The sequence below is a fragment of the Lolium rigidum genome, unplaced genomic scaffold, assembly GCF_022539505.1.
Source record: "Lolium rigidum isolate FL_2022 unplaced genomic scaffold, APGP_CSIRO_Lrig_0.1 contig_32528_1, whole genome shotgun sequence".
Lineage (NCBI taxonomy): Eukaryota > Viridiplantae > Streptophyta > Magnoliopsida > Poales > Poaceae > Lolium > Lolium rigidum.
Genome location: NW_025900202.1, coordinates 97,294 through 123,358, shown reverse-complemented (window position 1 = coordinate 123,358; position 26,065 = coordinate 97,294). Strand labels below are relative to the sequence as shown.

General features: G+C 45.2%; 1 protein-coding gene and 1 pseudogene across 1 annotated transcript; both read left to right on the top strand.

The window, feature by feature from the left end:
* Nucleotides 1-371: 371 nt before the first annotated feature.
* On the top strand, nucleotides 372-7,600 carry LOC124681000 (NEDD8-activating enzyme E1 regulatory subunit AXR1-like). Its single transcript, XM_047216006.1, has 14 exons — nucleotides 372-442; nucleotides 1,513-1,685; nucleotides 1,775-1,938; nucleotides 3,009-3,119; nucleotides 3,347-3,426; nucleotides 3,527-3,677; nucleotides 3,766-3,859; nucleotides 4,752-4,840; nucleotides 5,421-5,494; nucleotides 5,614-5,776; nucleotides 6,297-6,382; nucleotides 6,835-6,918; nucleotides 7,022-7,202; nucleotides 7,301-7,600. The coding sequence occupies exons 1-14, from the start codon at nucleotides 372-374 to the stop codon at nucleotides 7,382-7,384; spliced, it is 1,605 nt and encodes a 534-aa protein (XP_047071962.1). The 3' UTR covers nucleotides 7,385-7,600.
* A 1,304-nt stretch (nucleotides 7,601-8,904) lies between these two features.
* On the top strand, nucleotides 8,905-16,711 carry LOC124680999 (annotated as a pseudogene).
* Nucleotides 16,712-26,065: the final 9,354 nt, after the last annotated feature.

The window sequence follows — 26,065 nt, the reverse complement described above, 5'->3', positions numbered from 1 at the left end:
AACGCAAAAAAAAAACAGAAATGAAAAACAAAACATTACTGGGCCGGCCCACAGGCTGGGGAGGGTGTGCGGTGGGTGCACCGCACCGACCAGGTCGGTGTATATCACCCCCCGTAAATCAGCCGGAAAAATACGGTTCTGGCTTGATTTATCGGCACGAAATCTAGCCGTGCCGGGCCTTTTCCGCTTTCCAGACACGTGGGCCTGCCCAGCCCGGCACGAAAGGGATGCGGGCTGCATCGGGCCGGTCCGTGCTACAAGAACAAATACCCTTCACCTTTTCCTTCTCCAGCAACACCTGCGCTCCTCGCTTTATTCCTCGGCCGGAGAGGAGGAGGAGGCGAGGCGAACAACACTGCCCCTCCGCAGCCATGGCCGCCGCCGCCACAGCCGTCGCCGTCGCCGTCGCCGAGCCCAAGACCAAGTACGATCGCCAGCTCAGGTAACGCGTCGATTCCCTCCCGCCCGCCCGCTCTCCCTCCGTCCCAGCCCTCGCTCGCATCTCCTCCGCGTGACTGATGCGTTAGATTCCGAGCGCCCCGCCTCGTCGATCCGAGGGGTTTAGGGTTCAGCCCCGGATGGGATTCCGCTCGAGCTCTCTGGCCTCGGTCTTAGTAGGGCCGCTCTATGACCTAGGGTTTATGCTTCTGCTGCGATTCGGGAACGCGGGCGGCCTGAGCTGTCCCAGGGAAGCGGGGTTTGCGCCTCGTCTGTGAGCCTGCTCTGCTTCTAGATTCGAACGATGCAGGCCCTTGCATTGGACTCTGGGCCGCTGATGTTGTTTGGGATTTGAAACACTGTTTGGGTACTGATTGGGCAAGTGTTATGCTGCTGGCTTAGACCACCATGCTTGTTAGTTTCGTGATGATGTTTTAGAAATTCAGATGGTGTGCTTAAGTGTGCTATGGTATGCTGTAGTTTATGAGTAAATGCTTGTTTAGGGCCGCAGGTGGGGTTGGATATGGGCAGTTTAAATTCCTGTGCATATGTATGCTACAATAACATGTTAACCCGTCCACTAAGATTTGTAGCTATTTTAAGCAGCACTTTTGACAATTGCTACCCAATTCCCTGCAAAGCTAAGATGCTAAACCCTTAATTTGGACATTGTTAAAGTGGATGAGTTGGGGGTGTCTGCCACCTGTCATCTGTCATCCCAACATAGCTGTTAGTTTTAAGTTCCAATCTCCCCCCCTTGTTTAATCTGCACTATTTGTCCGTTTTTTTTAATTGTGCGATTTGGAACCAGCAATTCTCAGCATTATCCAAAAATACCGTTTCATGATCAGGATAACAACTGCATTTCCCTGTTACAAATCTTGGTGATGATCAATCACTGCAAACCAAAAGTATAGTTCATGGCACAAGGCTGTAATTCATAATTTTAATATGAATCATATTCTATTGTATGACCTTCAAACCATACTTCTTCCAATAGTGTCTTATGATATATGTTTATTATTACCTATACATATATTGAAAGTTACATGCTGTTGTAAATGTGAAGTACAGGATATGGGGTGATCAAGGACAGGCTGCACTGGAGAAGGCTAGCATATGCTTGCTTAACTGTGGCCCTACCGGAACTGAAGCACTGAAGAACCTTGTGCTTGGAGGGATAGGGAGCGTTACTGTTGTTGATGGCGCCAAAGTCGAACAGGCTGACCTGGGAAACAATTTTTTATGTAATTCCCTTGCTCTGTTATGTTCTTAAATACATTTACATTGAAGTGATGAAACTCATATTTACTGAGTGCTCTACAATTTTATTCAGTGGATGAAGGGTGCTTGGGTCAATCAAGGGCAAAATCCATCTGTTCTTTCCTACAAGAGCTCAATGATGCGGTGAAAGCCAAGTATGTTGAGGAGTCTCCAGCGACAATGATAGATACAAATCCTTCCTTCTTTTCCCAGTTCACTGTTGTCATTGCTACCCAGGTTTGTGTTTTGACATACTCTTAAGTTTATCTGTAAAATCAGTGATTAATTTGCTGGTCCTTTGTATGTTATGAATGAATACCTCTAATTTTCGTGAAGCCAAAAATAATAATATGGACTGATTACAAATCATGGAATGTGGATTAGGATGTTTGTAGAGTCAGGGCAATGCATCAGATATTCATAACTGGATACCAGAGATAACTTATTTTCTTATGTTGGGCAAGTAGTGAATCCTTTGTACATTGAAAAGTAAAGCTCAACCCTCCATGTTGCATTTTTAAGCACTAAAACCCTGAATCGTAGTGGGTGACTTATAGAAATGCATGTTTCATAGCAAAGAAAAAGATGTGAGCCTGTGACCGCATTGCCATGAAAAAAAAGTTGCAAAAATTCTTTTGTTCTTGTTGAGAAATAAATTAAATTAGATAAATTTATTTTTCCTCTAAAGATTTCATCTCAGTTGTTTGGAAGACTATAGTACATTTGCTTGCAACTTGATGAGAAAATTTGTTAGCCAAACACCCAAATATGTATGTAGAAGTTGGTGAACTAAACATGATTACCATAATCCACTAGCGTGTTAAATAAAGACTTAGCCACAAATTTCATTGCACCATGTTTGCAAAACCTTTTTTTTGTGCAGGCATTTGAATGAGCATTAACTTAATATTGTGTAGTGTATTCCCTTAATGACTTACGAACTGCTGTGTGTGTAGTGTAAGAGTATGACCTGGTTCATATACCTCCTGGCTGTTTTGTTTATTGAGTAGACTCATGAAGTGAATATAATGCCTTCATTCATATGTTTGGTCTATCGCTGTTACTCCCTCTGTCCCACAAGATAAGACGTTATTGTGGGACAGAGGGAGTACCTTATATTCATTTTTTACCGTTTACTTCTCTCATACTTTTGGTAATGTTGCTGCTAGTAGAGTTTCCTAGTTTTCTGTTGAATGTCTTTTTGCCTATTTGTAGGCAGAACATCTGTATTCCCTTAATGACTTACGAACATCTGTATGTTACTTCTCTCAGACAAAGTTACTAATACTGTGTTTTCACTACTGCAGCTTCCGGAAACTTCTTTATTGAAGTTAGATAGTATATGCAGGAGTGCTAATATCGTGTTAGTTGCTGCACGTTCTTATGGTCTAACTGGGCTTGTCAGGGTCAGCATCAAGGTACTTCATATATCTAACCCCAAGAAATATGTTAAATGCCTCTGCGCACCAAATTACCATTGGCATATTATCAAAATTAGCAAGGCCAGGCAGCTCTACATTCTAGCTTATTTGATATGCACTGCTTGTTAACATTGGTTGGTGGTTCATTATAGACTGTGAGTCTAACCATATTGGGAGGTAGTCATGAGATACTTGACAATATTTTCCTTGTAATTTCTTATTAGGAGCACTGTGTTATAGAATCAAAACCGGACCACTTCTTGGATGACTTACGGTTGCACAAACCATGGACTGAACTCAAGCAGTAAGATACATTCATATCTTGATTGTTCACAGAACAAGTTGAATGCTGATTATCTCGTTCTCAAGGAAATATTTGTTCCTGACTTGCTATCGACTTTCAGATTTGCAAAGTCGATCGATATATGCGACAAAGATGCTGTTGTGCACAAGCATACTCCATACATTGTTATCCTTGTGAGGCTTGCAGAAAAATGGGCAGATGCGCATGATGGGCAGTTACCTTCGACCAGGCAAGAGAAAAGGGAATTTAAGGTGCATGTTTTTTTTGGGTTTGTTGGCTGAATAGTTGTAGAGATCTGTAGAAAATACTGATCGTTGACTAAGCTAATGTTTCTGTCAGGACCTAATTCGAGCGCATATGCTGAATGTAGATGAAGACAATTACAAAGAAGCAGTAGAATCTTCATATAAAGTCTCAGTAACTCCAGGAATCAGTAAGTTGATTGTTATATATGCTTTTACGAATGTAACTTAAACTGGTGCTTACTTTTCTTAGTATCTTGTTGCAAGACTACATGCATTAAAGTGAGGCTACTATTGCGCTCTAAATATTTAATGATTTTTTTGACCTATGTGGTTACACCAAAACCTCTGCATTCGGATCTGTGATGTTTTCAGATATTTATTATTGAATGTTAAAATGGAATAATTTGTGGATCTACTCCTAGATCTGAATCCAGTAATCTGCTTAAGGCTTTGTTCTAGATGTTTTGTAATAGCTTGGTATTAGACTATTAGTGATTTGAGGTGGTTGATCAAACATAACCGGCTTTATTACAGTGTATGCCTGTATGCTGCCATCGCAGAGCAGAAACTGCAATATTTGAGCACCATCTGACTATTCTATAAACATAACTTACTGTCACCTATTTTTTCTGGTGCAAGCATATCCTAGGGTGTTCACAAGGTGTATATGAATGATTGTCAGCTAATATTGGTATGCACGGTATATATGGCAGTAAAACAGTACATTTCATTTATTGTTCTCTATAGTTTTATTAATCAGTGCCAAGGTGTGAGTGCAAGCTAATATTGGTATGAATGGTAGATATGACGGTAAAACATTACCTTTCATGTTATGTCACGTGGTACCTGGTGGTAGCACGATGAATGTCATGAGAACAATGGCAGCCACATGGCATCTAAAATGATTTATTACATGTATTGCCAAGAAAAATTCTCGTTATTTACACCTTTAATAAGTATATATGTTTCAATAATTTACCCTGCATAGTCTTATTTCCAAATGATGCTTGTGGTCTGTTATTCTTATACAAAAAGCGCAGCTGTGCTTGCAAGTTCTGACCCATGATCTTTTTCTGCTAGGCAATGATATCCGTCAGATAATTGATGATAGCTCTTCTGAAGTCAATATGTCTTCTTCAGATTTCTGGGTTTTAGTGGCTGCTTTGAAGGTATCTTCACTATAATTCACCCTTACTGGATGTAATAACCCATGCTACTTCAGTTTCTGAACATACCGAGCTTATACTGTTGGAGTAATTCATTTGCTGCTGCTGTGTTGTGTGAAATACCACCTCCTCTTGAAATCCTTTGCTGTAAATCACATAAGCTCAGATTGTTTTGTTCTATTTTGTTTTGTGTCTGTCTGTGTCAGACTCTACTGTTAAACTGATATAGCTTATAGTTGCGTTTATGCTAAAATTATTCAAAGTCGAACTTTGAAGTAACCCTAGCTAGAAGCCTCAGCTAAAACAGGTGACAGGTGGTTTATAACTTGTATATTAGCTAGAGCCACATATGAGTTATCTTACTGAAGAGGCCCCATTTAGAGCAAATAAGCCCTATACCTGTTATATGTAGACAGCTATTTTAAGAAATGAATGCAAACATGATGGACTATTCACAAACAGTCTACAATGTTACCTGCTAAAGCGGCACAGGGTTTTCACATCTTCTTTAGTGCAATCATCATTTCTTTCTTACCATGGTTTTCAATTTCTCAAGTTGCGTTATGTTCTTTCTATTTTACAGGAATTTATTGCAAATGAGGGCAATGGTGAGCTACCTCTTGAGGGAACAATACCTGACATGACATCCCTTACAGAGTCAGTTTCTTGCAACTGTTAACTAATTGGTCTACGATCTCAGATTCAAGTTTTCTTGGCACAACTGTTTTCTTCTTTTACATGAATTTGATAAAGTATCTGCTTTCGGACCAATACAGGTATTATGTAAGCCTACAAAAGATTTACCAAGCTAAGGCTGAATCTGACTGTCTTGCGATGGAGCATCGTGTAAAGAGTATCTTGAAACGAATTGGCAGAGACCCTGAATCCATTTCAAGGGCATATATCAAAACATTTTGCAAAAACACTAGAAAACTCAGAGTAAGATGCTTCATCTCATTATTTGTAACTTCTTTTTATGGTTGCTAGATAGTATCTTATTGCACGAAGTCTTCATGTTTAAATCTTTTAAGTGTTCTGTTATCCACTCCCATGTTTGGTAATAATTATAAATCTTATCCCATGCAAATGATGTGCCAATTATGCTCATACATCTGCTTCAAAAAAGAAAAGCTAACTGAATTAGTGTAGATTCCCCTATAAAAAGAGTAGGTTGCACAGGACATTCAAGTCTCTTTTTTGGTAATGCAACTCTTCTGGTTTAAATTTTTTGGTATGCACGCATGGCTGTGAGGTGTTAGTAAATCAGTTTTGGTAGGGGAATGCTAAATACATTAATGTTGTATAAAAGATGCCCAACAAGGCTTTCATTCCTATCAGAGTCTGATATTTATTGTGTATCTGCTTTTTCCACGCGTGTCATTTGCATCAACTATATGTGCTCTTGCCCACGTGTAATTTCTATTGTCTAGGTACTTATTGCGTGGTTTCTATTGTCTAGGTATGCAGATACCGCAGCATGGAAGAGGAGTTTAGCGCTCCAGTCCTATCTGAAGTTCAAAAGTACTTCGCTGATGAAGACAGTTGGTCAGCATCTATTACTTCTATGCTCTGTTCCATCTCTTCAGCTGTGATCAATTAGAAAACTATTATACAGGTTCCAAATTTCATGTTATTACTATCAGTCTATCACTACATGATCTCCAATATATTGATAGTTTCAATAGCGATCATTTGACAAATATGTAATTCTAAAATGTGAAAGAATTGCCATTTTTTTGAAGGCAGCAAAACATTTCTTTGTGAAACTACTGGAATACAGATGCATGGTTGTCCTTGTTTCCAATAGTAGCATGAGTTTTGTACTTTTGTTCTTTGTTAAATTTAGAGGTAAAGGTTCTTTCAAAGGGAGTTCCTGTTAGAATACAGATGACATGGTGCTAATCTACAATGGAGTTGGTAGCCACTGGTTTATTAGCATTCTTTTTATTTTCTAAATCAGTTGGCTTCTCAAATGACAAGCAGTTTGGTTGATGCAGCTTCGCAATGAACTTCTATATTCTGCTACGTGCTGCTGACCGGCTTGCTGCCAACTATAGCAGATTACCTGGAATATTCGACAGGTACATGATAAAAGTGTGCATTTACTTCTGGTGATCACTATGATATCACACTTTTAATGAACATCCTGTTTTTATAATACTGATAAAGCACTGGGTTCACTAGTGAGATTGATGAGGATGTTCCTAGGCTGAAGCTAGCTGCTGTCGCGGTGCTAACTGAAATGGGTTTGAACGGAGCATCACTGTCTGAAGACCTGATAACTGAAGTGTGCCGGTTTGCGGGTGCAGAGATCCACCCTGTCGCTGCCTTTATTGGTGGAATGGCCTCCCAGGAAGTAATCAAGGTATGCTATCTTTTCTTCACTGAAGTTTATCCAGGAGTTTGTTGTTTGTGCTCACATGGGGCTTTTGTCGCTAACAAGCATTTCTCTCCCTTCTCCAGCTGGTGACCAAGCAGTTTGTACCGTTGATGGGAACATTCATATTCAATGGAATCGACCTCAAATCTCAAGTTTTGGCATTATAGCATTGTTTGTGATCTTCTAGAGCACTGGAATGGTCATCCAATTGGTTAAACCTTAGTAGTCCCAGATTATGCGTCACGTCCTCGGTGCAGTGAAATCATTTTGCCTGTAGATACCTTCATACTGAGGTAGTGTAATTCGCACAGTGAGTGGCTATGTGCCGGTTGGCAACTAGCTCTATAAACATTATGAGGCCCTCTCCCTCTCTTTTGGCACTACCTTTATCCTTCCTACTACTTGTTAGCAGTGCCAGTGGAATGTGAGTTTGGGTCTCTACTATAAATCTTTTCACGAACCTAAGCACCTTGAATATGATAATTTACTAAACATCATATTGTGACCTACGCACATAAAATATTCTGACAAGTATTGTAAACGGAACAGAGATGATATTGCCCACTGCGCTAGGACTATGGGATTGAAATTAGACCCGAGAGTGACCTCCGCCTCATTTTGGTTTTGTATTGACCGCACAAGTGGATGTTAGTAAGCCCTTTGTCTTCCGTGGACTCACTGTGTGCGAAAAGTTGACAAAACTTATCCAAAAAAGGCTCTAATAGGAACACGGAACTGAGTTTGAAACACTCGATGAAATGACAAACCGATCTCGGAAATGAAACCACAACATCGAGACACATCTTTTTCATGTACTAACTCTGGACATTTTTAATCAACGCGGTTCGTACCACATTTCTGAAGAATGCTAGCCTAAAACGATATTCACCTGCGTCCATTTAATCCGAACTGAGGGGGTAGATCTTATCTTGAAACGATGAATAGTTAGGCGGATAGAGGTGGTTATAATTGAACTAGTTTAGTTAACTACAATCCTTCTTAAAGTGCAGCCTACCAATCGTACTGCCCATCGTTTCTCCAACCATATTCAAGTAAAATTGCTAGCATCCAAATGTAGTACTCCCTCCGTTCATAAATAGATACCAAAGATTTATTCAAATTCGGATGTATCTATACACTAAATCGTGACTAGATACATTTAAGTTTAAACAATTTTGTAGTATCAAAGTTGGCCTAAGTCATGTTTGCACTTATACAATAGCTACCGAGTCAAACTACACGCGTCGGGAAGAAATGAGAAAAACCAATGCGAACAACCAATCACACCCTTAATGCATATACAACAGTGACATCTTAGCAATGTCACATATGATGCTACTAAGATGGAAGAGAAATAAACATGAAAAATGTTTAACTTCACTTACTTAAGGGATAATCCCTTAGCAATGACATGATGACTTCTTTTGCTCACTTAATTTAGAAGCATGCTAGTATTTTTTCATCTTTATGTAACGTGGAATAGATAAGAAACCGTACAGAGTATATGCCATTATAATCTGCTCCCCCGAGTTATGTCTTTGGGCCTGGAGTTTGCACTTATTTACCCGTCACGACCACTCACTTACCAGTTGAGCAAAAAGGCCCCGCCCAAGTCCCAAGCCCGACATCTCCCTCGCGCCTCGCCTCCCTCCGTCCCCTCTTCCCGTCGTCCGCCTCTCGAGCACCAATGGCGGCCTGGTGAGCTCCCGCCTCCTTCATCAAGAAGATACGGCGCCGTCCATCCTCTCCGCCCTTCGCTATATTCTCCTCGTCCTCCTCTTCATCCAGCACCGACGGCGGCGCTAGGGTGAGCTCCTGCAGTCCCGCTGCGATTTTTCCAGCACCCGCCTTCCCTTCTCTCTGTGCGAAGCCGAGTTCCCAAAACCCTAATGTAAGATTTGCATTCAGAATTTCAGATGAACCAGTTCCAAGTGTATTAATTTGTTAAATCTACTTACTCGATTTTTTTGCAAAAAATAGTATATCGTCTGTACATTATGTCAAACCATGATCATCCCCTGGTTGCAAGATTTTTTTTACAGTTATTGTTTTTTCTATTTGTAGTTGAAGCATCGACGACAGTAACGCACTGGTTTTGCCCTGCAAGAGGAAGAACAACACTCAAGGGAAAGCCAAGGTACTGCCAATTTTTATTTGGAACTGATTTCTCGGATTTCATTTGGTCCTGCTGTCAGTAGCGTCACCAGCAGCGTGATCTTGTCCCTTACATAACCTCTATATTTATAGAATGGTAAGAAAAACAGACAAGACCCGAAGATAGGCAAGGGTGAGCTGAAAAAGCTGCAGAAATTGGAGGTACACCTGCTTAACATAGTACTGTAGTTGTTTTGTTGATAATTGGCCGTAGTGTCTTGACAGACTAAATTTTCCCAGGAGGGAAAGCAAAAGAAGCTACTGCAAGCAAGAAGCATTGAGATTTTACGGTATGCTGATCTCAACTTATTCTGTTTAGAGGTGTACATATTCTGATGATTGCAAATGGTGGTGGTCTGGCATGACAGGGATCATAAGATTTCAGTTGATGGATATTCGCTGCTGCATGCCTCTGGCACTATTGGTCAAGTATAATAGACATCGTAACTGTCAGATCTGTCACCTTTGCTCAGTTTAGATCTAAATTCTTCATTCACTTTTATTGTACTGCAGGCTGAGACTTTGAAAGAGAAACTTAGGCGGGCCGCGCAGTTCTCCAGGGCAGGTTTGGTTGTTCCTGAAGAACTCTCGTTGTTCAAGAAACATGGTTATCAGGAAGATTCTGAAAACAGTGATACTTCAGAGGAAGATTTCCCACATAAATTTGCTGATCTAACAGATGCAAAAGAATGTAACAGAGATCTGATTGGTGGGAAAAGTAAGAATGTCGTAGAGAACGATACAGTGAAACCAGTGGGAATGCGATCAAATGGTAGACGTTGGGATGAGAAATCCAGAACCAATTACTGAAGGGACTTTTGATCTTTCTGACATATTGGCACATTCAACAATTAAACCAAGTGTTCCAGGTGCCACAGGAGAACACCAATCTGGAGCGCTGGTGGACGGAGGCGAGGAAGAGGCTTCGTAGGGAGGATAGGAGAGAGTTCGACACCCTAGTCCTGTTGATCGCCTGGACGCTCTGGAAGCAAAGGAATGCCAGGGTGTTTGGCAACCTTGAGAGGCAGCTGTCCACCGAACAGACCATAGACTCAGTGTTAGAGGAGTTCGCCCTTTGGAGGGCTGCGAGAGGAGGGGAGTGGAGAATCATGCCGCGAGAGTAGGCTTTTAGGCTAGGGTGGTGTGTGTGTGGGTCGACCGCGGGTTGATGCTTGCATCCCCCGTTGGTCTCTTGTATATTTTTGCTCCCTTCTATAAAGATCTGGCACGCTTTTCGCGTGCCCGCGAAAAAAAAACAAGTGTTCCAACTCGTGACGAGATAGATTTGCAGGTGAACTATATCTCTACTGTGTTTATGTTCACCTCATTATCTAGATGATTGTTTCACCTATTACCTAGTGACATTGCAACCAAAGGCTGCTGTACTTACTTCAGAGTTTACTCAATCACAATTCTTTTCTTTTGGTAGGAGGAAGAACTGATACAGGAGGAAGCTGTTGTACAAGAGTGCTCCAATCCACCAATTGTTGTAACTGTATCAAGGCCATATGAGGTTGAAAAAGCAAGGAGGGATCTCCCAATAATAATGATGGAACAGGAAATAATGGAAGCTATCTATGAAAATCCCGCTGTAATTCTTTGTGGAGAAACAGGCTGTGGTAAAACTACCCAGGTCCCACAGGTGAGCATCTGCAACGACATGGTGTTTTTTAACTCTTTAACCTGAGTGCTTAAGGTACTACTGTCGGCTTGTGGTAAACAGTTGCCAAATTAATCATTGCTCCTTGTGCTACTTGATTTCTGCAGTTCCTGTATGAAGCTGGCTTTGGCACAAGCAATCGATTGGACAGAAAAGGGATTATTGGTATCACTCAACCACGGCGTGTTGCTGTTCTTGCCACAGCTAGGAGAGTTTCGTATGAGCTAGGACTTAAGCTTGGAAAGGAAGTTGGTTTTCAAGTTAGGCATGATAAACTGGTAGGAAGTAACTGTGCCATCAAGTTTATGACAGATGGCATTCTGCTGCGAGAGATCCAGGTTGTGCGTCTGATTACTTGTTTTCGTTGAATCTACCTTGTCTATTTAAGCAAGAGCCATGTTTTCTCGACTCGACTTACACTTTATCATGACAACTTATGAAAAAAAGGGTTAACCAGGACTAAAAATGCATCTGATTGAACTTTGAAAGTCATAGCTGTCAAGGGTTTGTCGTGATAACTGTTGTCATAACACTTAATCTTCATATAACTTCTATTCGACACTCAGTTAATCATCTTCCATGTTTTTCTAATAGCCTCTTCCATAATTGTAATGTACAATGTACAATAGGTGATTGATTGTCCTGAAATGCCTACATAGTTATTTGTCTTCCAACGTAAGCTGTCTTAGACATAAATCATAATCCTGCTCATCACATGACTTACTGATCTTATCCAGACTGACTCTGCGCTGAAGCACTATTCTGTAATCATCTTGGATGAGGCACATGAAAGGAGCTTGAACACTGATATACTTATTGGGATGCTAACTAGAGTTGTAAATGCTCGCAAGGTTGAAACTTAATACAATGCCTTGTTTTCATCTGTATGAAAGATAAAATATAGCAATTGCTAACTTTTATATGCACATGGCAGAATTTGCATGCAGAATTGGTGCGAAACATTACCAGGCTCTTGCATAGACGGAAGATAGCGGCAGCAATTCTGAAGATTGATATCTCCAAAGCTTTTGACTCCCTCTCCTGGGAATTCTTGCTTGACGTGTTGCGGCACCGAGGTTTTGGGAACAAGTGGCGTTATTGGATCAGCTCCTTGCTTGCCTCAGCGTCCACCTCCATCTGCATCAATGGCGAGAGAAGTGAGTCCTTCAGTCTGGCTCGTGGGGTACGCCAAGGGGACCCGTTGTCCCCGGCCCTTTTTATCCTTGCCATGGATGCGCTCCAGACCATCCTACAGTGGGCTGCAGATCATGGTCTGCTCTCGGACCTGGGCCTGCACCATCGCGTTCCCAGGGCTTCTATGTATGCAGATGACGCGGTCGTCTTCCTTCGCCCGAATGCCACGGACTGCGAGGTGCTGCGCACGGCTTTGGACCTCTTCGGGGACGCTTCAGGGCTACACATAAATCTTCGGAAGAGCACAGTGACATGTATTTGTTGCGATGAAGACACTACACATCAGGTGGCCTACGAGCTTCAATGCCAAGTCAGTAGCTTCCCGATCCGCTATCTGGGTCTACCTCTCACCACGGGTCGCCTTCGTCGGGCTGATATTTGGCCACTCATTGATCGCTTCTCGGACAAACTCCCAGGCTGGATCCCAAGGCTTCTAAACCCCGCGGGTAGGACGGTGCTCACACGATCAGTGCTAATGGCCTTGCCACTACACTTCCTGACAGTCCTCCCTCTACCGGTTTGGGCGCTACGCGTCATCAACCGACGGTGTCGAGCCTTCGTCTGGCGTGGGGAGATGGAGGTTAACGGTGGCCACTGCCTTCTCCCATGGAAGAAGGTTTGCATGCCCACTCAACATGGCGGCCTCGGCATTTTGAACCTGCAGTACTTCAGTTGTGCCCTTCGATGTCGCTGGCCCTGGCTGCGTTGGGCAGCTGACCCCAGGCCATGGTGCTTTGTCCCAGCCCTAGACGAGAACGATTCTACAGCCCTCGTTCGGAGCACCACCTATGTATGTGTGGGGAATGGCGTGCGCACATTGTTCTGGAGTGATCAATGGCTCCCGGGAGGGAAATCCGTCGCTGACATGTTCCCTCTATTGTTCTCTTTCGTTCGCAGGTCGCACCTGACCGTGGCTCAGGCCCTGCAAGACAATCGCTGGGTCAGAGACATCCGCGGCGGTGTCTCCACGGTGGCAATGGCTCAATATCTGCGCCTTTGGGATCTGCTTGCGTCTGTACAGCTCCGGCCGCATGAGGACGACCGGTTGATCTGGAGGCACTCTGCCAATGGAGATTTCTCCACTAGCAGTGCATATGGGCTATTCTTTGCTGCCAATGTTCGTTTCCCCTGCGCATCTGCCATTTGGAAGTCGAAGGCGCCCCCTCTCTGTAGATTCTTCATGTGGCTGGTGGTGCACCAACGTTGTCTCACGGCAGACAATCTGCAGCGTCGAGGGTGGCCAAGTCCTAGCTCCTATCAGCTGTGTCTCTCGGCCCCAGAGTCATGCACACATCTCTTTGTCCATTGTGGTTTCACTACTCAGGTTTGGAGTCGGATCAGAGCTTGGACTGCCGCGGATTTCCCCATCCCATGTAGCAACTTCGCAAGCTCAGAGGAGTGGTGGCTGCAGGTGCGAAAGACGGCACCCAAGAACTTGCGCAGAGATTTTGATGGTGTTGTTATCTTGGTACACTGGCGCATCTGGAAGGAGAGGAACTCCAGAGTGTTCGATAACACACAACACTCTGCTGAGGAGGTGTTTGAGTCGATTAGAGAGGAGATAGGTCAGTGGCGTGCTGCTGGCACAATCGCTGCCATTTAGGGCAGTGTATGATGTATACCTTGGGGGTTTGTTTGATCTTTTGGCCCCAGGCCTGTCTGGGAGTGCTTGCACCAGCTTGGTGCTTCCTCCAGCTCGGAGCTCCTATGTTGTCTGTAACTCTCTTTTCTCCTTAATAAAGATCGGCCATTGGCCTTTCGAGTATCTGGAAAAATCACGCTTGGGGCCCACAAAGCCAGAAGATGTGATTAATCCGTTGAAAGTTGTGCTGATGAGTGCTACTGAAGAACTTCATTTCGAATAGAAGATTATTTGATGTGATCCCACTAGTTTTAAAGGTACCTGTGCGTCAATTCCCAGTAAGTGTTCACTTCTCAAAGAGGACACACGATGATTATTTAAGGTATGCTTATAACAAGGTTATGTCAATCCACAAGAGACTTCCACTTGGTGGAATCCTTGTCTTTGTTACTGGACAACAAGAAGTCCATTATTTATGTAAAAAGTTGCAAAGAGCATCCAGGCAGCAGACTGACAAGAAGCCTAAAAAAGTTGAGGGAGGTGAGAGTAGCTCAAACCCAGAAGTAGACGGGAAGGAAATTTATGAAGCATACGATGGCATGTTTTCCTCAGAAGATGAGGTAAATTCTGGGCCAAATGTGGATTCTTCTGATACTGAAACAGAGAGTGAGATGGACACCGACTGGGAGGACAATGTTTCCGATACTTATGAATCCAAAGAAGAGGATGCACCAGTATTAGAATTTTTGAGAAGTGCCAAGGGTTCATCTGTACTGAAGGCTTCATTTAAGGTTGTATCAGAAGGATTTGGAGTACCGGAAAGTGTTGCGAAATGGAGTGATGCTACAAGTTTAGATCAGGCAATTCCTTTTCCTTCTTTCAGTAAATGCACAAAACCAATGCCTGTTTCACATGGTAAGCTTCGGGTGTTACCACTTTATGCAATGTTACCAGCTTCACAGCAGCTTCGAGTGTTTCAGGATATTCCCAACGACGAAAGATTAGTTGTTGTTGCAACAAATGTTGCAGAGACCTCTCTAACAATTCCTGGCATAAAATATGTAGTTGATACTGGTAAACAAAAAGTTAAGAACTACAATCATGTTACTGGGATGGCGAGTTATGAAATACAGTGGATAAGCAAGGCATCTGCATCTCAGCGTGCTGGGAGAGCTGGAAGAACAGGGCCCGGGCATTGTTACCGTCTCTACTCATCTGCTGCATATGGTAAAGACAATTTATTCCCAGAGTTTTCTGAACCTGAGATTAAAAAGTTGAACTCCATGGAGTTGTGCTTATGCTCAAGTTTAAGGGTATCGATGAGGTAATTTGAATACAAGTAATTTTGCATTATCAGATGATCTTCTGTTATTACATTTGGCGCTATTTTTTATGCAATGCTGCTGTCATCATTATTTATGTGCAAATGGCTATTGACAAGCTTAACAATTTCCTGACCGTAAAACATGTGTCTACCTTTTCTTTCTAAAAATTTCTGATGTGATCCCTTTCCTAATTATGTTGCAGTCAAAATTTCCATTCCCTACGCCTCCTAACGAGGAAAGTTTGGTTGAGGCTGAGCACTCCTTGAAGGCAGTGAAAGCACTTGATAACCATGGCAAAATTACACCATTGGGAGAGGCTATGGCGCAGTACCCCATGAGCCCACAACATTCTCGTCTTCTTCTGACAATAATTAAAATTTTGAAGAGTCAACAAGGCTTTGCCAGACCTAACTTCATATTGGGATATGCAGCAGCTGCCAGCTGCTGCATCTTTGAGTTCTCCAAATCCTTTTCTCATGCAAAATGAATTTAGTTGTGAGTCGAAAGAACATAACTCTGATTCGTACGATCAGGATCAACAGGAAAGAAATAGACAGAAGAAGAAACTCAAGGTCATGGTTAGAGATTCCCATTCAAAATTTATCAATCCTAGCAGTGATGCTTTAACAATTGCTCATGCCTTGCGGATGTTTGAGCTGTCAGAAAATACAGTGGAATTCTGTAGATCAAACTCACTTCATCTGAAAACAATGGAAGAGATGTCAAAATTGAGGAAGCAACTTCTTCGATTAATATTTCACCATAGTAAGTCTTGCGAGGAATTCTCTTGGAAATTTGGGGGTTATGAGGATGTTGAAGAGGCATGGAGGAGTCAATCTGACAAAAACCCAATGCAGTTGATTGAAGAAGAAATTCTAGGGGAAGGAATATGTGCTGGGTGGGCTGATAGGGTTGCAAAGAGGATCGGTACCTTGTCTGCATCATCAAATGACGCGAGGAAGGTTCAAGCTGTTCGTTACCAATCTTGTGCGCTCAGTGATACAATATATCTCCACCAATCTTCCTCTGCAGCCCAAATCGCACCAGACTTTGTAGTTTACTCAGAATTAATTAATAAAAATAGACCATGGATGCATGGTGTAACTAGTGTAAAGCCATCCTGGCTTTTGAAATATGCTAGCTCTCTGTGCACCTTCTCTGCACCACTGAAAGACCAAGAAATGTTTTACGACCCTAAAGAGGATCAAGTCTACTGTTTTGTCCGTCCTATCTTTTCTCAGCATAACTGGCAGCTTCCCCTGCATTGCTTACCGGTGAAAGATGGCTCCATTCGGTCGAAGGTATTTGCTTGTGCTCTGCTTAAGGGGAATGTCTTGCCATGTTTTAAGGAAGCTCGTGAGTTCCTTTCACTGTCACCATCTGCTGTCCTGGGGCCTGACATCCACAGAAAAGTTGGAGATCTTCTTAGTAGGATGAAGTCTGGTCAGAAGTTAAGTTTTGCAGCCAGTTCGGAGTATTATGGATAAATATGCACCGGGAAATTCATCTCGAGGGTGAGGATATTCTCCCAAAGAGGTCCAAGAAGATTAACGGGTTGGTTTTTTCATGCATATTGTAGTGCAACTGCTTGATAAATGCTTCTTTATGATGGAGATGGTTTTGATGTGGTACTTATGGAAATGATTAAACAAACAGATGCGGTGCGGCTCGCCTCATCTTCCACGACTCTAAGAGGCTGGTGGGCAAACATTCGACGAAATAGGGTTGATGAGCAGGCTAAGATGCACATCTCACTGTCAGTATATGTTATATGGCACATCTGGAAGGAGCGCGGCCGAAAAAACATGTTGATGGTAAGACGTTGTTGCCTGTCCACCCACAAGACCATGCGGCTTCGCTCATCTGAAGTGCCAACCCCAACCGTGGCGGCTAACACCGTCCACAGGTAGGCAAACAGTGCCTTCAAGCGGACAACGTGACGCCTGCACCGTACTACGACTGTTATTTTTGTATTACATACAATTTTTGTTTTTCTGTGTGTGATTGGGGGATAAATTGCTTGATCAGTACTCGTGGTTCATCCTTCCTTGCTCATCTTGTAATAAATCAAATCAAGGAATATTTGAGAGGTTTTGTAGAAAAAGACAGCATCCTTTTCATCTCACTAAAGACATCAAAATAGCTAGCAATATACAGGAACTAAATTAGTCATTCAGAAACAGTACAAGAATGTCTAATCGAAAGCTATATTTTGATATATCTATCATACCCATAAACTATATTGTTCGCAACCAAAAATCCTCTTGAATGGCACGTTTGGCATAATCAATCTTAGGCAAACCTCATTTGTAACCTACGATCGTAGTCCGGTCAACATGTCATGCTCGAATTGGTGTTTGTTTCCATCATCGTCTTGGGACGGTGCCAACGGGAAGGAGAGAGGCGAGAGAAGGGTTGGGCGGTACCCCCCTAAGACGTTCCATGAGCATTCATCCAATGAGGGTGGCTTGGCGAGATATAGTTTCTTGTCCCATTGTACAAAACCACCCTTGGAAACCGATGTGTATTTCCTCGTGTCATACTTGTGTAGGATGTTATTCATCAAGTAGCACATCATCTCTTGATCGTCAAGCCAGCAGCCCCAGGGCCTTTCAAAGCAAAAAGGGTGGCCTTCCATGTGGAAGCTGTAGCGCAGATCCCAAGACGGCTGCTGGTGATCACCCTTCAAATCATTGTCCTCGAGTGGAGGCGACATGACCCAGAAGTGGATAGTCTTAAAGTTGGTGAAGTTTATGATGTGCGCGACAAAGCATAGACGCCCGTTGAGCTCAAACGCACCCACCGTTGGTTGGTCATAGGGCCAAGTCTCGTATTCGGGGAGATTGTAGGTGCGGTAAGACTCCGTCGCGACATCTATTGCCAATATTCGCTTTGGAATCTCATGTTTGTTGTAATGCATCCAGCTAAGAGTCACCAGGTATAGCTTGCCGTCAATTGACACGGGCGATGAAACTTTGGACGGGCAAGACTGGGAGTTGAATGAATGGTGGCGCCACCCGCGCGTGTCGCCCAAGGTGTACACGTCCACCTCCACGCGCTGCTGGGAGGAGGAAGACCATAACGGGTACGACAGCCGGAACAACTTGTACTGCCTGGTGGAGGGACTGAATCCCAAAGCGAACATATGATCATGGGTGATTAGGGGGGGCACCTTGGGTAGCGCCACTGTCTCGCCTGTGACAGGGTTGCACACCACCACTCGTGCCTTGGGTCCACCATGCTGGTGCGCGAAGCAAAGGAAGCCATTGCAGACATTGACGAGGAGGTAACCGCTTGGGATGGGAATACAACACATGGCCTTCCCCGACGACACGCTGAAGACGCTAGCCTCGTCGCTCCAGCCGGGCTCACGCCTCACTGTGACGAGCAAGGCCTCCGTGTGGGCGGAGGTTACATGGCTGGCCATGGCGTGGAGGTTGTGGAAGGAGGGGCGGCTGGCGACTCTGCGCCACAGCCTGCAAACGCAGCGGGACCGTGCGAGGTCCTTCGTGGGCAGCTTCACCAGGATCTCGCGTAGTATGTCTCTGGGGATCTCCATCCTCCTTTTGCTCTCGCGCCTGGGATGACGACCAGATCCCATCGTCTTCTACCGAGGGCGATGCGATCGACGTAGTATGTACGTATGTCGTCAACCGATCCAACCTGTGATCACCATTATATGGACTACGTCTAATTAGAGCCATCCATGACGTGTACGGCATTGAGTCCAACTACAAGTCTGTACTCTGTACTCCCCAAGACTTTCCATAATACAATATATATATATATATATATCGGATTTGCTGGAAATCAGGCGCCTTATACTTAATAAGTTTAAGTCGAGCGCTTGTAGATTCGTATTTTGTGCTTGTAGATTCGTGCTCTGACTTTTGGGCTGTTTGTGTGTGTTTGTGTTGTTGTTGGTCCGACGTGTAAGCGGGCTGACTTGTTTTTTGCGGGCTTTGTGAAGTGGCCTCGTGGTGACGGTTTCTATCTATAAGGCGTCTTTCTCTCTTTCATGGAACCGCTTACCGCGCATTCCAGTTACGCATGTGTTGCAAACGACATATTTCTAGTTGCACGTGGGTTGCAACTGAGGTTTTTTCGGTTACACGTGAGTTGCAATTGATTTTGTTTTTCCAATTGCATGAGTGTTGCAACTAGATTTGCGCATATGTTGCAACTAAGAATTTCCAAATACATGTGGGTTGCAACTGAGAATTTTTCCAGTTACGCCTGCGTTGTAACTAAGAATTTCCAGTTACATGTGGGTTGCAACTGATATATTTTTTTTCCAATTGCATGAGCGTTGCAACTAAAAATTTCCATGTACATGTGGGTTGCAATTGAGATTTTTCCAGTTACGCATGCATCGCAACTAAGAATTTCCACTTACATGTGGATTGCAACTGAGTTTTTTCCAGTTACACGTAAACTGCTACTAAGATTTTTCTTATATCTTAAATGGTTGCACAGATTATTTTTTTCTAGTGAAAAATACGAACCTCAAAACTGGACGCCAAAATTAAAGTCGCACATGGCTTAATAAACTACTCTTGTCAACGATTTAGAATTATTAAGTCTCAGGCGCTACCACATTGTCCACATGCATGCTCGCTGAACTGACTCCGCGTCAAAGTACGTACTAGCTAGCGTTAGTAAAGTATTAACTAGCTAGCGTTAGTAAAGTATTATGGCCAAAGATTTTTTTAGAACAATGCAAGTCAGTGACGGACCCTAAATTTTCATCAAGCTTGTGTGCACTGTAAGCCCGATGAAATTTTCATCAAAATAGACTGCGCCGCTGGCTGGAAGCCTGGATGCAAGGTTACATTTGCTCGCGCGCATGTGGTAACCAGGCTGAGGACAGTGGTCAGTTTTGTGCGGAACATAGCGAGCCAATTAAACTATTGCACATTTTGTTTTTTTTGAATATGATTATGAATTGTGAATTGTTAGTTTTTTACAAAGTCATGGCAGGTTTTCACCTAGTGTTCTACTTAGCAAGTTGAGCATTGCGAGTATATATGAACCATCGTAGTACAATGTTAAAAGTGGTTTGACCCCTTGAGAACCAACCTGAGGTTGGGTGGTCAGGAGAATGTTTGTATCCCTAGCCCACCAGAGTTCAAACCTCAGGTTTAACATCTGTGTGTCTCATAAAGGCAGAATATTCATTCAGTGGGAGGCGACGTTCTCGTCGACAGCGAGACGCCTGTGGTGACTTCGTCAATTTCAAGATCCAATCCGCCGGCTCAGTCTTCCGAAGGTGCTCATAGGGGTAGGGTGTGCATGTGTGCGTCATAGGGATGAGTGTATACGCGTGTATGTGAAGGTCTGCTGTGTTTCTCAAAAAAAAAGTGGGTTGACCCTTAATAACCAACGGTAACTATTTATAACCACTTTTTTCCGCAAAAAAACTATTTATAACCCTAATACCTAATGGTTAGCCTATATATCGATATCCCTTTAGGAAAAATCGTCAAATAGGTTTGAAATTAAATATTGAAATGGTTAACCAACTTCCATCATGACATACACCTTGGAGATTCGAACCTGCTCTTGCTCTGGACAGAAACTTGCATGTGCACGAGACATAGACCATGTGTGTCAAAAGTAGGCAAAAAGAGTCGACGAGGAGTCGAGGATCAAATCTTGCTGAATGTGCCGCTTAAACCGGTCAACCGAAGGACGTACGTCACGAGGAACTTTCGCGGACGGAAGGGTCACGAGTATATCGATGCTATTCATGGAGAACAACTTTCGTGGTGTCACACATCCTGGTTCATCTCCCCGTCAAGTCGCTAAGAGCAAGTCCAGCCGCACCCCTATAACCACCCCTATATCAAACATAGGGGGGAAAGAAGAAAAAAACATTGCTCCAACAGCTTTCCTATTGCCTCTCTTAAATATTGGTGTCCCCAACTCAGCCCCCCTCTCTCCCCTATGCATTGGGGTTGTGGAGGTGTCCCCTACACATGTCCCAACCCATGTTATTGTTATCACCAGAATTTGACCGAGTCAGAGGTGAGCCGCGATCAGGATGGACTTGAAGAATATACATGGAAGGAATTGGTGAATCGGCCTTTTATACCAAGTTGGGCTTGTTTGCCCATGTATCTGTAACATATTAGATCGCATCTTAGTTTAGAAGTTAGAATCTTACTCGTGCACGGTTTGGTGCACGCCCACATTAGAAAGTCCCCTGGACTATAAATATGTATCTAGGATTTATGGAATAAACAACAACCAACGTTCAACCACAAACAAATCTCGGCGCATCGCCAACTCCTTCGTCTCGAGGGTTTCTACCGGTAAGCATCATGCTGCCTAGATCGCATCTTGCGATCTAGGCAGCACAAGCCTGCCTACGTTGTTCATGCGTTGCTCGTATCGAAGCCTTTTTGATGGCGAGCAACGTAGCTATCTTAGACATGTTAGGGTTAGCATTGTTCTTCATATTACATGCTTTCGTAGTGCAACCCTTGCATGTCTAGCCGCCCTTACACCTATCTTAGGTGTAGGGGCGGCACCCCGCTTGATCATAGTTTAGTAGATCTGATCCGTTGCGATTGCTCCTTGTTCTACAAGGATTAGTTTAATATCTGCAATAGTTAGGCCTTACAAAGGGGGGGAGGATCCAGCGGCGTGTAGGGTGACGTTTGCTAGCCCTAGAAAGGATGTTCCGGGGATCAACCTCGTGTTGGTTTTTAGGCCCTGTCTAGGATCGGCTTACGATCAACGTGCGCGAGCGCGAGGCCCAACCTGGAGTAGGATGATCCGATTATGCGGTGAAAACCCCAAATCGTCGTAGATCTAATCAGCTTTATCTTGATCAAGCAGGACCACCATATATTCGGACACCTCGTCTGAATCATGGGTGGATCGGCTCTTTGAGCCGATTCACGGGATAACCCGAGAGCCGATCGAGGCTCGTATTTAACGTTTACGTGTGTGCCCTGCAGAAACTAAGCGAGGCATCATCCACACCTTCCCGACCAGGTATAGGTCGGGTGGCACGCCCTTGTGATAAACATCGGCGCGTGCGACCAGGGAGGCTTTGCGGGCCGTCGCTCTGAGGGACTGGGGCCAGCCGCAGCCCTAGTTGTTCCCGGCTCTACGGTGTTGCCCGTCTCTGCCCGCCAGGGGGTTTCTGACGTCAACACATTCTGGCACGCCCGGTGGGACACCGAAGTAAAGGAGAGCCGATGACGAGACATCGGCTGGTACGAACACAATGCTCGTCCTCCCGACGGAGCCTGGTGCTCCAGGATCACACGAGGGATATTACGAAACCTTCATGGAGCGCTTCGATCTAACAAACAGCGGCCACGTCGGCTACACGAATCCCAACGGAACCGGCGTACGAGTACAATCCCTTGGCATAATACAAAGCCGATATCTGCAGTCACCTGACAGATTCGGCTCGGGGGAGGCATATGATCAGCAGACAGACGCATGGGTAAGAAAATGTCAGGAGCCGATGGAAAATCGGCCAGTAAAAAAAAAACAAAAATTAGCAAGTACAAATGTAGCAAGTACAAAAAGACCCAGTCCAGCGAAACATCATCTGTCTCTGAAGGCCCTACTGAAGAAACACACCGAGGGCAAGAACGGCGTCAACACGGATGCGATCTGCCTCAGCAATCTCAGCCTGGTCATCCTCGTCCTTACCCGTCACCAGCTGATTGCTCAGGGTACGGATTTCAGCCAGATCGGTCTTCAGATCGGCTGTGAGGCCTCTTGCTTCGTCTTGAGAATGGGCAACAAGGGCTTCCTTGTCTTGGATAAGCTGTTTGGTCACCCTTACCCTCTCTTCAAGATTCTCCAGCTCCTTGCGCAGGGTCTCGAGTTCGGCGCGAGTGGCGGAAGTGTCCGTCTTGGCGTCCAGAGCAGCCTTCTTCTCATTGATCCTTCGGCACTTTTCGGCAATATCGGCTCTCAGCGGAAGTTGGGAGTGGCGAAGAGTAATCCTTTGGCGAGCCGATTGCACCCTTGACTTGAAGACCGACAAGGTAACAGCGGGCCAGAGCTTCACTTGCAGGGTCATAGGGAGATGAGGCTGGATTTCCTCGAGGATGCCTTTGGCTTCCTCGGAATTTTCAATCGAGTCTCGGTCGAGGCGGAAAGCAAGTCTTTGAGACGCTGGAGTGGACCACGGACCGTACTAGGGTTCGGCTCTCCACTTGCCTTGGAAGAAGTTGGTTCGATGGATTCTGGGTCGAACGTAAGCAAGCTCGAGAGATCACAACCCTGGTGGGGTAAACAAAGTGAGTGGCAGGCAATGGGGGGATTGATGGAGCCAAGGAGGGGAGACATACCTCTCCCAAGGAAGGAGGAACAGCCGACGCAGTAACAATCGGCTTTTCTATGGACTCGGATGGGTCAGCCACTCGGGCAGCCGCTATCGTCGAGGTAGCTAGATCCAGGGTAGCGGACGGCATCGGTACCTCCTCAACGTCTCCGCTAGAAGTTTCTGCGGCCTGCAAGAGGAAGTGATTAGCCGATCCGAATGACGATGGGACAGCATGAAATATGACCGAGAAGATAATTACATTTGAGACCTCCTGGCTTGATGAAGAGGCTCGTGGGTTCTTACGAGCCCTTTTGACGCAGCGGCGCTTCGTGCGTGACCCCGATCTGGTCGGGGCTTGGGGGGCAGGGGGTTCAGTGATCGACCTTTTCTTGGAAGCCGGCGCTGGTGAAGTCGTCTGGCTCTGGGTGGTGGACCTCTCGGAATTACCCGAGCTCGAGTCCCCCTGGCTGGTTTCTTCGGCCCCGCTGGAGGATCCTTCAGTGGAGGCCTGTAGGAAAGAATACAAGCGTGTTATAAACAAATTTTTTGAAAGCAGATAAGCGCCTACGGTGGTCCGAACCAACTTACACGCAAGCTTTCTTGGGCCGGAGCTTTACGCTTCGGGGTTTTCCCGGCAGCCACCTTCCTCACTCGCCGTCCTCGCCCGAGTCGAGGCTCGGGGGCAACCGGCCCTCGAAGATGCTTTACTCTTGGGAGCCGATTTCGGTGAAATCGGCCGACTCGCATTATGACTTTCTTCGGGGGTGGCGAGCTCGCGCGAAGAGAACCACGCGGTGCCGGAGGAAGAAATACGAAAGGGGAACCGTCGGCTTGTGTGGGAGCCGGACCATCTTGTTGCTCGCTAGGAGAAAGAGTCGGGTCACGGACGATCACCATAAGGCGAGTTACAAGAAATGCTTAAGTGACGGTACACGGTCTGCAGGGGGATCATACTCGGCGTCAAGCTCTTTCAGCAGCGGTCCTAGGGCCCTCCTGAAGACGTGGGTCTTCCACATAGACCACCAAGTTTCAAAACCATCGGTAGTGAAGGAAAAACGGAGGTTATGGGGAATTGGGATGGCCAAAGCGTCAAAGAAGGTATAGCACCTTTGGGCGATAAGGATGTCGGGCGGTTCAGCTCTACTTGCTCGTCGGGTGGTGTAAGAAGAAGTGTGGAGGCACCTGTCCGAGACCCAGCTGTCGAGCTGCTACTACTGGTTGATAACACTCATAACCGGGCTTGATGATCCGGTTCGAGGTACTCATGCCAACAGGGAGGAAGCAAGGACGAATCATGAGGGAGTATAAGTGCTGTGTGCTGGCGTCAGCGGCAAATTCATCCAATCGGAAAGAGACTGGGTTTTCAAAATTTGCCGATTCAGTATAAGGGTGGAACAGGGGGTTGTCCAAACCTTGGAAGAAAATCTTGAACCACCCTGCTGCTTCCTTGGGGATCAGCCTGCTGCCCGGGAGACCATACAGGGCTTGGCCGTAGCTGGTACATCGAATTTCCTTTCCATTTACATCCGGAAAGGTGCAGGTGGTCAGCGATGGGAAGTCTGGGATTTGGTTTTGGAAGTATAGTTGGGCCCATAACTGAATGAACCACCAGGGGCCGCCGGTTTAATCGTCTTGCGAGAGAACAGTTTGACGGACATCGGTTGAAGGGATCGATAAATCTCTCCAAGAAATAGTTTGCCTAGGCCGAGTTGGGTGCCTTTAGCAAGTTCATAGGCCGGGGAGAGGTAATTCTTGGTGGGAGCAAGTGATGGGCCGCAGAATATGAAGTGCTCCAGCCAGAAATTCAGGAAGGCTGTGTGCTCCCTCTCTGTCACGGGGCCTTTGGTTTTCATATAACGATTGAGATAGGCGCCCCAGCTGGTACACTCTTTTTTAGAGGAGAGAGTGAAAGGGACTTTTGGCAGTTTGAATGCAGAAGGGCTGGGGGATGCAATGTCTAGCCCTGTGATCATGGCCACATCCAGCAGGGTCGGGGTCATAGGGCCATGACCAAACATGAAGCAGTTCAGTGCATCAGACCGAAGTAGCCGATGGTTTTCGGGATGTTCTCATTCTTCTCAAGAGGAGATAATGATAATGACAGGGCATCGGCTATCCCTATGGTTTCCCAAGTGGCATAGTGGGATTTTGATACTCTATTGTACCATGCCACCCAACCTTCGGGAGGATTAGGCCGGGCTCGCGAGCGGTCGGCCCGGGAAGTCGGATCTAGGTTCCGGCTCACAAAGGGGATTCCGTTAGCTTCGCACGAAATTAACAGGGCGGGACTCTCGGAAGAACGAGGACCGAGGCACATCGAATTTGCGAGAGAAGGATGTGGCAGAAGAATGTCTGAAACCTAAATTAGTAGCGGAGCGAGACATTAATTCAGGTGTTTGCCATTAATCCCATGTCAAGTCGAACGGTGAGAGGAGGTTGAGGATTACCTTCAGTCCGGAAGCCGTGGTATCGGTATTGGATGATTCCGCCATGAGATGCGTTGAAGGAGTTGGGGGCGGCGCGGTCGAGATCTGTGTAGGGGGTTGTGGATTGGAGCTGCTCAGGCGGCGATTTTGGGGATCTGACTTTGCCTTTCAGATGGAGGTCGCGGGTTACCGTTTGGAAGGACGGCTAGGT